This window comes from Ambystoma mexicanum, chromosome 3q (assembly GCF_040938575.1).
Source record: "Ambystoma mexicanum isolate Mex_15411 chromosome 3q, UKY_AmexF1_1, whole genome shotgun sequence".
NCBI lineage: Eukaryota > Metazoa > Chordata > Amphibia > Caudata > Ambystomatidae > Ambystoma > Ambystoma mexicanum.
In genome coordinates, this window is record NC_090926.1 from 688294380 (window position 1) to 688308211 (window position 13832).

Consider the following 13832-nt stretch of genomic DNA (forward strand, 5'->3'; position numbering starts at 1 on the left):
CAATGACTGCCCTCTCCCTAAGCCCCGCCTCCGGCAGCCATCCTCAGATTTGATAGCACGTAAAGTGGCAGTATGACCAAGTGAAGAGCCGCAGAGGGGTAGGTGGGAGGGTTCACATGTGAATCCATGCCAGACCAATGCTGGAGAACAACAGTTACAGGTAAGTAACTTGTTCCTTCTCCAGCATGGGGTCTGGCATGGATTCACATGCTCATGAATAAGAGAATACATAGCAGTACACACATGCACAACCACGGGAGGTGGCAACAGGCTCAACATTAAGCAACTCTTACCTCCTCACCAGACTCACCTTAGGCAAACAGGTTGCACAGCACTGCTTGGCCGACCCTGGACTCCTTCCTGGAGTCCCGATCGACGCAGTAGAATCTTGTGAAGGTGTGCGTCGACCTCCACGTCGCAGCCCTGCAGATGTCCAGCAGGGGCACACCAGACAGGAACGCCGTGGTAGCAGCGATCGCTCTGGTCGAATGGGCTCTCGAACGGCCGGGCAGCGGTCGGTTTGCCAACCGGTGACAGTGCATGATGCAGCCGGAGAGCCATCTGGAAATGGAAGTCTTCGAGAGCCTTCCCTTGATTCACAGTCATCCTCCTGTCTTCTTTTTTACGAGGAAGTACCTTGAGTAAACTCCAGAGATGGCACCCTTCTTGAGCATTGACCTTACTTCCAACAGTAGTTGAGAGACGTGATTTTCCTTCCTGGCCACGGGTGGAACGCGAGGGCACTTCTTCTGAAACGCGAGGGCGTGCCCTTGGGCCAGGGCGTCCAGCACCCAACGGTCGGTGGAGATGGACTCCCACACGCTGACGAACCTTGCCAGCCGGCCTCCCACTGGGGTGCTTTGGCGGGGGCCCGACCCCACAGTCGGTTCAATCTTGTTTGGAGGCCGCCTTGCCTCCTTGACCTCCCCGTCGACGAAGACGGGGGCCACCTGACTTGCCGCGTCCCCTGTAGGCTTCCTGGGACGAAGATCTTGCAGCTTGGCAGTACGTGGAGGCACCTTGTCTGCCTCCGGAGCTCCAAAAGGACGGCCGTCGTTGTTGCTTGGGTGCCCGGGCAGTCTCTGTGTCTGTCTTGATGGCCTGAAGGGACTCATCAACAGCCTTCCCAAACAGGTTGTTCCCGTCGAAGGGCATGTCCAAAACCTTAGCTTGTACTTCCTGGTGGAAATCCGTGGCCTTGAGCCATCCTCGTCTCAAGCAAACGCCGTTGCCCAACTGACAGAAACCGGTGTCAGCGATGACCGTTGCCACCGTGATGGCGTGGTCCGAAGCAATCTCACCCTCCTGTAGGATTTCACGGGTGAACAGAGGGGCGATTTTGAACCACAACTCCCTGTCGTAGCGAGCTACGATAGCCAGGGTGTTGGCCGCCTTGATAGTCGTCGCTGCGGATGAGATGATCTGCCGTCCCATCGTGTCCAACTTCCTGCCCTCGCCGTCCGGCGCGGAGGTTGATGTCGAGGCCGATGCCCTCCCAGCTTTCTTCTTTGCCACCGCAGAGACGACTGAATCCGGGGTAGGTTGCGCCCGAAGGCACAAGGGGGCAGCGTCGGGGACCCGGTACTTCTTCTCATACCGGTCCCTCTTTGCCGGCGCCGTGGCAGGGTTCTTGGAGGGTGAGCCCCTCATCCCAGATGTCATCAAGAAGCGGTACGGCGAGGACCGTCTTCCTTTTAGCCTCGCACCGTTGGTAAAGGAACCCTTCCTCATTCTCTTCTGGGCAGAGCTGGAAGAGCTTGGATGCCCTGGAAATCATGGCATGAAAGGATCCAATGTCGTCGGGCGGGGACGCCCGAGCAGGGGGCGATGGGGGGGGGACACGTCCCGTCGTCGCCTCCGTCGTCATCTGTACCTTTCGTAGCCGTGTCCGTGCCTGTATCATCCCCGTGGGTAGTAGACCGGGGGGGAAGGCAGAGCAGGCCGCAGAGGTGGGAGAAGTGGCGTAGGATGCGTCGTCCTCCTCTTATGCAGTGGACTTTCCGAAGGTCCTGGCTCCGGTTCCCCCGTCAGGTCTGGCTCAGGTACCTCCGTCTGGGGGAGGGGCAACCTTGTCCTTATCTCTGAACATAAGGACTGAATCGCTGACAAAATGGCCGCCGAAGTGTCCTGCGGCGCTGGAAACGACAGGCGCAAGGGCTCTTGAGGAGCCTTGTCGGCGAACCTGTCGCTCTCGTCGTGGCCCTCGTCGGGATCCCTCCCGATGAGCTGGGCCTCTTCCACGACTTCGATGAGCTCTTCTTCAGAGGTCGTGTCTGTATCCACGATGGCCACCAGCCCCTCCCCCACCTTTTCCAACGAGGACTTTGTGGGGGTCTTCTCAATGGGCCTGAAAGATTCCCCCCGCCGCGGTGGCAGGGAGACTGGGTCCTGAGGGCGCCTCCATTGGTGTAGCCTCCACAGTCCGAGCCAGGGCTGCGGCGACATCCTCAATCGAGGTCTTAGCAGGGTGAATTAAGGCCATCGTCACCTTCTGGATGCCTGGGGCCTTCACCTTGGGGGGAGGGTCCGAGCCTCGCTCCCCCTCTGCCGGAATCTTCGAGATCGACCGGGGCCTCTCCATAAGCTTCGCCAGGTTCTCGGACTTCCTCTTACCCGAGCCAGAGCGTTGGCTTGTGGTTGATGGCGCCGGGGAGGATGCGCCCTGCCTGTTGGCCAAGGAGCCCGACCGTTCATCGCTCCCGGTGCCCGCGGACTCGGGGTGCTTAGCCTTTTGTTGGGCCCCTGTCGCCGGGGCGCCCTCACAGGACTTAGAAGACCGCTCGGACTTCTTTTTCTTCTTCTCGCCTGACGGGCTCTCTTCCCTTCCAGTCAGTTGGCGAGACGGAGGTGGCGATCCTTCATGGTCCGCTCCGACATGTTCCCACAAAACGCGCAGTCCTTCTCCGTGTGCGTCTTGTCCTCATGGAGACAGTAGAGGCATAACGAATGCTCGTCCTCCTTGAAAACATTCTGAAGCTGGCATCCAGGGCACGTCCTGAACAGCTTCCCGGGCGTCGAGCTTCCTTTCTCCTGGGCCATGTCCGGGGTAGGCCTCGGAACTTCTGGAATCCTCCAAAAGCGTAACTCGACGAAATCTTCACCCTTGAGGGGCGTAGAAAACTCCGAAACGGATCCCCGTTGATCGGATGTAGAAACGGTGGAGCTTGAGGCTCTATTTAACAGAAACATGAGAAAAATATCCTGAAAAAAGCACGAAAACGCAGCAAAAGCTCGAGAGCTACAGCACGAGGACTCCCAACACTTGAACATGCAGTAAAAATCTGAGGATGGCTGCCGGAGGCGGGGCTTAGGGCAGTCATTGGAATATTCATGAGCATGTGAATCCATGCCAGACCCCATGCTGGAGAAAAAGTGGTTTAACGCATTTTATTGAACTGCAGCAGGATGTAGGAAGAAATAGATATTTGTGCAGACCGTGAAACCGTCCCAGAACATTAGAATTCCAAGCAGCTGCTATACTTACTATACAAATAGGCATCTCAAATAAAGTTAAGCTCAAAATAATGTGCATAATCATATGTAGAATCTGCAAAATTACAAAGCCAATAGCTGCCTTATGTACAGAGCAAAATAATTCCACCTCATGTGTAACAATACCTTTGCTTAAATTTCTTGGCAAGTTCTTTCCAAAAAGCTATTTCCTCTTTTGGACTTTTGAAATCTGGTATGTCTTCATTTTCCATGATGAATACAATCTGAAACAAAGAAACAATATAGCATGGGTATTTCAATTATTTATCCTAATAAATATGCATTACTTACGCTCCAGTGCACCAGCAACAAACTGTTTTCCCAACATTGAGGCACAATTACCATGATTTAGCTCACCCCACCTGAGACGACCAGACATGTAGAGTTTAGACCGGATTCATGGGCACATAATCCAAAACAAGCACACAACAAATGGGGGTTTACAAAAAGAAAAGCACAGGACACAAGGCATTCTGGAAAACCACATTTGAGGATGGAGTGTCCTTAACAAAAGGTGCAGGAACAAAACAAGAGGGACAAGTGTGGTAGTCCAGTCGTTAGCTGAACACTAGCTCTCAGGCAGAGCAGAAGTTCAACAAATTGGATTAGGTAATGTGCTGTACATACACTAGGATTAGCTAGGAAATTACAATTAATGGCAAAAATAAAATTGCCAGTGCAACTACAAAAGTGATGACATAAGTGGAGGCACATAAATATATTAAATGGACAATTATTAACGTTCACACTGCAGATAGACGAGAAAAACAACTGAATTTATTAGGTCATTGTCGAAATGCCAGAGAACCACAGATTTACAATGCGCAGAGACAGCTTTATTAGATTATGACATTTTGGAAGTGGTTTTAATGCGCATGGTTGCCACACCTGCAGACTCCTAAAAACTAGAGAAAAGCCAATGCAAGTCTTAAATTCATAATCCTCAGAGTGTTAGCAATCATGGATTCATAGACCAGTCATACCAACTTAAAGGGTGGAAGACACAGATTTCCACGATCCTACAATAACCACCATATGTCCCAGAGTAATGGCTAAATGACTGCTATTTTGGGGAATATAACCTAGTACAGTTCATTTTTTGCTCGCACACAAAGCAGCCATGCTCATCTACCCACACTAAGATGGAGCTCAGATAGGCCTGGGGTTTATGAAGTGCAAACTAGTCTGGAAAAAGTTATTTTCAGCAAAAGTTCTTTGCAAGGGTAGATTTTTAGTTCTTTTCTTACATGCGCAACAGTAGGGGCTAGTCGGACGCGTGTGGAATATTGTATTTGGGTGTAGCTTAAGGCAGCAATTTTTCTGGCATTTCACTTTTGTTGATTTCTAAACTTACAATGTTGTGGATAAGAGGGTTTCATTGACCTCCAGAGATGGAGTTTCCTGATAGTGTAGGAGGGTGCCTTAGTGGACAGGCTTGCATGTCATATAGACAGCCTTTAAGACGAGCCTGGAGGAGCCTTAGTTCTTTTAAAGCGCCAGGTAATAGGACCAATTTTCTTCCCCTGAGGAATCATGATTTGGAGCATGAAATACACTTCAAATGGGGCCAGTGAGGTCTCTGGGACACCAGCAAAAAGACCATTGGCACCATCCATGAGGGTGAGGACGGAGCTTGGACTAAGGTTCTGAAGTTTGATTCTGGTAGGAACGGCAGGTTTTAGAGAAGTGAGAGACAGTACTATGGTTTGTGGGTTTTCTTGATATGGACTGGACTGAGAGGGCAAGTGTTGCGTTTAAGGACTGTGAGCAAGATCTGGATGGAAGAGGTTTAGAAGGGTTCCAGCAGATGATGAACTAAGTCTTTTTATGTATCATTTCGGGTGGGCTGCTTCAATCCAGGTTTGGATATGGGAGAGACGGGGTTAAACGTTGAATGGCATTAGGTTATGTGGTTCTCAGGTGCAATTGTGTGCAGCCAGTATATTGTTCGATTCCCCAGGGGTAAAGATTGCATAATGCAAGCTACTAGCCAGGCATACACCTTTCCCATCTCCTGGTATGCATGCCAGTTCTCCACATACACACAGCACATTATCATTTGCTCACCAATTACTTGAAATCACTAACTTGCTTAGACTCAATTTCATGGACATTCAAGTTACTGTAGTTCATTCTATTTCGACAACACAACTATTTCTCAGTCGTTAATCTCCTGCTATTAAAACACAATTCTAGGGTGTCCACAGCCTCAAAAACCAAGCATGCCTACCTTCTGTGGAGCAACAGCAAATAATAAGAAATTATATTTGTCTGCATGGTGGACTTGAGATGAGTCAAGTAAACCCTTGAAGTGTAGAGGCTTTTTACCCAGGGAATAACTTTCATATGAAGAAATCCCTGGACTGCCAAGACTAAAGGCCAAGGGTGACCCATTCAGGAATAGACTGTGTGGAAGGTGAATTACTACTGCTAATCTCAAATGTGGGGTTTGTCTCTCTGTCAACCTTAACAGAAAACTGGATACTCCATCAGCAAGGAGCTGGCCAATCAGATTGCAGTCTCTACCTCTCCTGTTCCTTCCCAGGCCCTGTGCATGGCCCTGGCCCCGTTTCACCACTTAAAGGAAATCCTGTCCACGCTGTCCATCTCTCCCTCCCTCAGGCCCGTTTCCCTCTCCTCTCCCCCTGTAGCAACCGATAAGGTTTCTAGACAAGGCCAGTCTATGAAAGTTTCACCCAAAGAGGTGCTTCCCCTGCTCCTCCAAAAACATTAAGGACAGCGTTGTTTCCCTCACTCTAAACTTGGCCGATCTCTGCAATATACTTTGCTTGAGTAGAGAGGAAGGATCCAGTGGCACTCTTGTGCACCCTCGTCCTGAAAAAGACCTCTGCTGATCCTTCCTGCTAGGCCAACTATGCCCCGATCTCTATCACCACTTTCCTGGGCAAACTCCTTGAGAAACTTGCCATCTCTCAGCTAAACCTCCACACAATCTGCTGGTTATCTCCACGACCATCAGTCTGGCTTCAGATCGGCCAGAGGCACGGAAACTGCTCTCCTGAACTCCAGCTCTCTATCCTCATCCTGCTTGACACCCCCCCCTCTGCTTTTGACACGGTCAATCCCCCACCCATCTCTGTGTGAACCTTGGCATCACTGGTCAGGCTCTAGTGTGGCAGACCTCTTAGACTGACCCTCCCAGGGCCAACTTGGGTCCTTTCTCTCCACCACTTCTCTTTCCAAATGTGGCATTCCCCAGGGATCCAGCTTCTCACCCTGCTCTTCAATGTCTATCTGGCTCCACTGATCTCTACTTTCTCCCCTAACTTTAAACTACGCCCGAAGAGCAGCACACGCTTCGTGTTATTCTGCATCCAGCAGCGTAACGCTCACTGTGCCTGCAAGTCTGCATCCAGCCTTCTGCCATGCACGCCTCGAGTTTGGAGCTCCTAGAAAAAGGGAGAAAGAAGGAGGGAAGGTTAGAACAAGAGCAATACCTTTGATCCTTACCTGAATTTCCCGATCCATCGCGCCTTCGAGCTGGAAGAAAGTAATTTTATGCACGTCGCCTCGCCTGCTGCAGCGCCGCGCTGAACTCACTGGCCTTCGCAGCATCTTCACATTCCATCGCATCCTCCTGCATGTTCCCGCCGCACTCCGGCACCTAAGGAGAAGACAAGAACAGCAAGGTGAGCCAAGGGAATACAGAGGAATATTAGTTACCCCCCCATAGACTTACCTGATTTTACCACCGGGGGTACTATTCCTCTTCACGGGTCGGCGCAGCTTCCACTGCATCTTCGCCGAACCCCGGCCCCTAAGGGGAAACAAAAGGACAGCAAGGTGAAACAAAGGGACTAACAAGGGGAACCCTCCTCACCACAATAGACTTACCTGATTTTACCACCGGAGGCATTATTCCCTGAGACTTCATACTTTCTCTAAGCGCCTGAATAAGGGAGAAAGCAACAGGTTACATATTGACATTATTTTATCGAACTGTGTTGGAAAATACAAATCCTTACCAGAATACTACCGGTTGCCACGAGGAACTCTTCATTAGGGTCAAGCTGCAACCTGCAAGGAATCGGACAAGAGTGAAAGTCAGGCATTTGAACTCTTACGAACTTTATACTTACGGCATCTTGCCGGGAATCTCGGAGTCAATATTATTCTGGAACTCACCAATTCCTTCGAGCCAGTGAAACAACTGGTTATCAACGTGCCCCTACGCTCAATGCAGGATGGAGAGCTCATCTTTTCAAACCATCAGGTGAGACTATAAGAGGGGACATCAAAGGTGATCTGTGGGGAGAACAGCAGGGGTGGGGGGGCTTATGCTCAACTCCACGGGTGGTTAATGCCCTTTCTCCATTTGCAGAAGAATATTCCTATGGGCCAAACAAACAAAGCTAGGTGGGCCAGTCCAGTCCGTCATCTCCAGCCCTCCGCGTCACATTGGTGGAGACTGCAGCTGTCAAGTTCCGCTCGACACCTCTGTGGGAGCCAGGTGAGCGTAACAACTATTTTTCCAATTTATAAAAAAGGGAATAAATTGAGCCCAAAAATCTTTAGGCCTATTGCATTAGACTCCAAGAGTAAGATCTTTGGAAGCCCACTGCTAAGGGATCTCAAAAGAGATGAGCAAAATTATCTGACTCTCAAATAGGTTTCCGAGCAGGAATGGGAACTCCTCTTAATGCATTTACCTTGGCTCACATGAGAGCAGCGGAAGTCCATTGGTACGGTTTACATGGCCTCAATCGACATGACCAGCGCATTCGACACAGTTAGTCGTGGTCGATTGTGGACAAAGCTTCAACAAGCAAGGGTCTCTGCTACCCAGGCCTCCAGATAAGGTGGGTACCAGGCCTTTTTATGCATGAAAATCTTGTAAATACGACAGCTTTATTATTTTCCTGGGTACATTTACACACAGGTTTAGAGCAGAGGGCAGTACAAAAATCAGGACACTCTTCCCCAGCACAGATGGCAAAAAAGCTTCAGGGCCAGCCTGAAGGCCCTCAGCTCCAACAGGTTGACGGAGACCAACGACCGCTGGCGGTCGGATTGTTAGCATGAGCTCCCCATCCTGTGAGGGAAGCGTCCGTCACCACCATCACCTCGGCCACGGTTGCCAAAACGGCTCCTCCATCAGATTCCCTTCGCTGGCCCACCACAGAAGATCCTGCGAGACTGAGAGTGGAATCTGAACGGGATCTGACATCTTGCCTGAGAATTGCGCCCACTGCATCTTGAGAACCCATTGAAGGGATCTCGTCCTCAGTCTGGCCATGAGGCCGAGCAACCTTAAGAATTCGAAAGCCGGGAGACTCTGGGCACGTTGAAATTTGTTGACCATCTGTACAATGTGATAAGCCCTCACCTTGGGAGGTGAGCACTTCCCGAAGGACGTGTCCAACACAGCCCGATGTACTGGAGCTGTTGGGACTGGTGTTTTATGCGACTTCTTGAAATTGAGGGAGAAGCCCAGCTTGTGAAGGGAGCGGCAGGTGAGGCTGAGATGATCCAAAGCTTGTCTGGGAAAATGCGCTCGGACCAACTAGTCGTCCAGGTAGGGGTAGACGTGACCCCCCCCTGAGATACGCTGCCACCACCACCATTAGCTTGGTGCCTTTCTCCAGCAGGGTCAAGATTTCCTACACAAGGAGCGGATCCGGAAGCTTCAAAAGATTCCCCGGTGGATTGTCGTGAGGCAACTTTAAGAAGGGAAGGCAGTACCCGTGGGCTATTGTATTCAGAACCCACGCATCCGAAGTAATAGCTTGCCATTCATCGAGATGCTGAGACAGTCTGCCCCCAACGGGAAAACAATGGAACATGGCCTCAGCCGTTTTGGAGCGGCTGTGGCAGTGCCTGAAGGCAAAGGGGCAGCTGCCTGAGCGGCTTTGGCACCTCTAGTTCCTCGTCCACCACGGTACCTTTACAGTGACCCCTTTGATTAGCAGCTCCTCTGGTTCTACCAAAAGAGGAGTAGTAACGAAAGGAACCCCCCTTCCACTGTTGTCCCCAAGGACAAAAAGGCAGAAGTTGACGCACAGCTGCGCCCAAAGATTTGGCAGCAGCTTTGGAGGGCTGCAACCTCTCAAGGCTCTTGTCAGCCTTGCTGCCAAACGAATGAGTGCCATCAAAGGGCATGTTCAGAAGACTGGCCTGCACATTCGGAGCAAAACCCAGCTTCCGCAACCACGCAAACCTGCGTATCGCGGTGCTCGCAGCTATGGACCGGCTAACACTATTAGCCGTGTCCAACCCAGACTGAAGGGATTCACACATGGCATCCTTGCCATCCTGCACAAGAGCAAGGAACCCATCCCATTCTTCCCCCTCGGGAATATGCTCAGCCGCTAGAGAGACAATTCCACAGAATGTGTGAAAATCTTGCCAAGGCACAGGTGGAGTTGGCCGACTTCAGTGACATACTCCCAGCAGAAAATACCTTGCGTGCTCAACCATCGAAGCGCTTGTCGTTCCTATCAGGAGGGATGGTAGAGTACGCCGCCTGCCTCGAGGTGGCCGTAGCCGCCTGAACCACCAAACTCTCTGGAGTGGGGCGAGTGGATAGGTGGCTGGGGTCGCTACTGAATGGGCAGTATTTCTTAGTCAACGACTTGTTGACCGCCGGAAGAGACTCTGGGGTCTGCCAAGTAGCTGACACCCTTTTTTGTAATACTAAATGAAAAGGCAACACTGGGTCAATGGACGGACCCTGATCCAAAATATAAGTCATGTCATCTTGATCGAATGCAACCGGAGGACCGAACAACCCAAGATACTCTAACTCTAGATATCAACCTCCTGTAGGAGGATTCAGCATGAGCCCCAGGCTCTGGCCTATCAAACTCCACCTCAGGAGATGTGTCAAGGCCACTGGCATCATGCAACGACTGACGCAACTCCTCCAACTGACTGTCTTCCGAAAAGACCATGTCATAAACCTCATGAGTTTCAACAAGCTCTAACTCCATATCCGACCTCATCCTCAAAGATAACATGTAGAGAATGAAAGAACTCCTTCCTATGGATAGGAGCGGCCCTGGAGTCCACAACAGACTTCACCGTCTTGGATAAAGTCTTTCTCGCAGGATCCACAGTAACAGGAGCCTCCACCGGCAAATTCCAGCCAAATTGCCCAGATGGCATCAAAGGCGCTGATGGCTTCAGCGTCGACTAAAGCTACGAGGGCTGGACCGAAGGCAAAGCTCCCCCAGACACAATTACCTTCTCTTCACGCCCACAACCTCCCTATTGCGGTACACTGAGAAAGGGTCTATCAGCTCCTGCGTGCACTTGTGTGCCGCGTGGCATGCGGCTCTGCGGACTTTGGTATGCAGTCTTTTTTTGCCACGATCAATACCAGCACCCTGTCCCCAATGACCTTATCTTTGAATGCGTAGGATGAGACACCGGAGACGGCAATTTCACCTGGGTCAGGATAACAAGACAGTTTTTAGGGCCCAGCTAGATTCCTTGCATATAATGCAATGGGGCTTGAGGGATAAATAATGAATAGGCAGGATGAGTTATAAGGAGAGATTGGATAAAGATACCAAGGTGCAGAGTAATAAATTGCTGCAAGGATGGGGTGGAGTGAAGGTTCTGGCTAGAATAAAACTGTTTCTTTAGAGACTATTTATTGGCTAATTTGTGGTTGGGCGGAGGAAGCAGGATTTGTTTTTTGAATTGGAGGTTTGTTTTCAGGTATACATCGAAGAAAGGCATTTCTAAGCACAGACGTCAATAAGTGTTACAAATATGAGGGATGTATAATCTGCTAAATGGGCATATTTTTCCTACTCGAGTTTGCAAGTCTAGATCATGGCTGGGTTATGCAGTACTGAAAGTGGAGATACAGCAGGAAGAAAGCAAGGCACAATTTTGTGACAGAAAGTATTGTTGAAACCTTTACCTTTAAGATGGCGCATTGGTGATAGGTGATCTAGTGGTAAAAAGTACACTCAGTATAGGAATGCATGGACAATTGAACCCACAATGATCTGATGGCTGAAGAAGAAGCGTTGTAGTCGACAGTTAAAGGCATCAACGAGGGGTTGAACGCAAATAGGTGTTTCATTAGCCCACCTGTAGGGAAGAGAAAGTTCTATTACATGATGCTCAATTAATTAAAGTAATGTGCAAAGTTGGACATTTTGTCAGTTTGGTACAGAATTAGATTTACTTCTAAAGCACCTACGAATCAGCTTTACAATCATTAATGAGATGGTATAATAGTGAAATGGTGTCACAATATAGCATAAAACAGAAAATACAGAGCAAGACGAAGGAAAACAAAAATGCAATGATGATCTAGAACCGCAGAATGGTGAGTGCAGCAGATCTGTTGCAGGACAAAAATAAAGCCATAACACCCACAAAGTACAAACCCACCATACATTAGGTGGGAGGCAATGTCTTTTATAAAAAATAAACATTTTTAAAAAAGTAGGTTTAGAGCAGGAACCGTCTGCTTCAAATGCTGCCTACAGAGCTGCACAGGTTAAGCTGGAATGCCAGTGCATAGCTCCAACAAAGCAAAAAATAACCTTGGGTACCTTCTTCACTCCTTTCCGGTCCACCCACAGGACTATGGAACAACAAGGCTGGCAGTGACCGACATCTCCAGCCAAACACCAAAACCAAAATCGCAAAGCAGCACAACGTGGAACCTAACTCAGTGTGGTTGAGCCATGGCCAAACCCAAGAGCAACATTCTAGTCCGGGCAGTAGAGACCCCCGGACGTGAGCGGCAGACAACAGATGGTGGGCCAGGCTCTGTGTGACACCCACACAGGCATCTTGGGTCGCCAGGCAGCACCGTGCCGAGGGAACAGTGCATCGGCAGGCAGGCAGCCCAGACTGACCCGGTAGCAGCAACACCACTCCAAGGCGGCGCAGGACCAGCACTCCTTCCTAGCTTACCTCAGACTGCCATGTTTGGATATCAATAAGCAAAGCATCTTGCACCATACGACTGACAAAGCATCTGTGCAAAACACTATCATACTGCTTTAGGCATGCATGTAAATGTTAAAGATGGTGTCCCTTCGATGCAACTGTGGCGATCAAAATGGCACATTAAAAAGTAAAATTTAGGAAAGGTAAATTTAAATAATGTTTTCTTTGGAACATGAACATTTGACGTTTTAACAGCACAATGGAAGACTAAGTTGACAGTTATGAGGAGTACTACTCTAGATTGTTCATCCTCTGTCCTCGAACTCAAGACATTGTTAAACACAGGACTCGCTTTACTTTTAAAGGAGATTATTAATGTCTTGTGGAATTTAAAACCCTGTTTCTTTTTCTATTTCTCAACAGTACTCGTGTCCGTCGACAAGCATGACTGGTAGCCAGGGGTTTATGTATGAACCTGTATTCAAGGATAAAGAAATGGAATCAAGGCAAAGCGGATACAAAGGATGATTCTTCCGAACCAGAAACTAGTGGAATGGAAGACGTTTCCAGCTTGTGCCACTGCCACGTTTGTCAACTAATGCCAACATTGTAAATAAATACACATGGAAAATTTTCGACAATCCCGGTAATTGAATTCTATAAGAAAAAAGTAGTGCCTTCAATTACATACGGAGCAGAAGCTATGTCTCAGATCCCAAAAAAACATTGGACAAAGCTAGAAGGTCTCTTCTGGAAAAAGACATTGTGCTTACCAAACTCAACCTCAATGCCGGCAATCCGACGAGAACTCAGTCTACTCTCCCTAGCAGGCACGGTAAACATCAACTCAATCTTGCTTTACCGAAAGTGAATTTCCCAAGACGTTCAGAACATTTACACAATGATAGGCGAAGAAATTAAAACGGATTCAGTGAAAATGTTGACAAAATGGAGAGAGGAAAATGTAGCCTTACTGGCCTCAGTCGCATGTTCTGAAGACGACCTGACCTCATATCCGGTCAGAGTGTGCAAAATACTTAAAAATCTTGATTGGTCACACACCCAAGCGGAAGTAACAGCCAAACTTCTAGCTCATCTTCCTCCTACCCTGTGCAAAGTAAATGAACTTCAGAGGTACATTAAAAAATTCCCAAACAGACCATCTAGAAATTACTTGCTGAGGATAAGACTAAATGTAATTGAAACCAATGAGATTCGTTACATCCGAGGTATCTCAGATACATGCGAATGCCGTTTTTGTGGGGCAGGAAAGGAAACCATGCCACTTGTTAAAGGCCTGCCCAAAGAACCAAACGATAAGATCAGCTTACCTCGACACTTTCCGGGCAAACGGACACTTCGACCCCAACCAATGGTGGCTCAGACTAATCGGTGGTGACAGAACAATGTGGCAAATTGCCCTGGTTAAGATCATCCAAGAAACATTGAAAATGCTAGGCTGA

At 49.2% G+C, this 13832-nt stretch overlaps 1 protein-coding gene across 6 annotated transcripts in view; it reads right to left on the bottom strand.

The window, feature by feature from the left end:
- Positions 1 to 13832, bottom strand: part of NDEL1 (nudE neurodevelopment protein 1 like 1) — a 356432-nt gene that overhangs the window by 279899 nt on the left and 62701 nt on the right. For 4 of the 6 annotated variants that reach the window (XM_069654597.1, XM_069654600.1, XM_069654598.1 and 1 more), the window contains 2 exons: positions 11384 to 11556; positions 3619 to 3716 (listed from right to left, as the gene is read on the bottom strand). In XM_069654597.1, the coding sequence (XP_069510698.1) occupies positions 3619 to 3704 (86 nt within the window). In that variant the 5' untranslated portion in view covers positions 3705 to 3716; positions 11384 to 11556. The remainder of the gene's footprint in view (positions 1 to 3618; positions 3717 to 11383; positions 11557 to 13832) is intronic. The other 2 variants (XM_069654599.1, XM_069654596.1) reach the window with 1 other exon arrangement.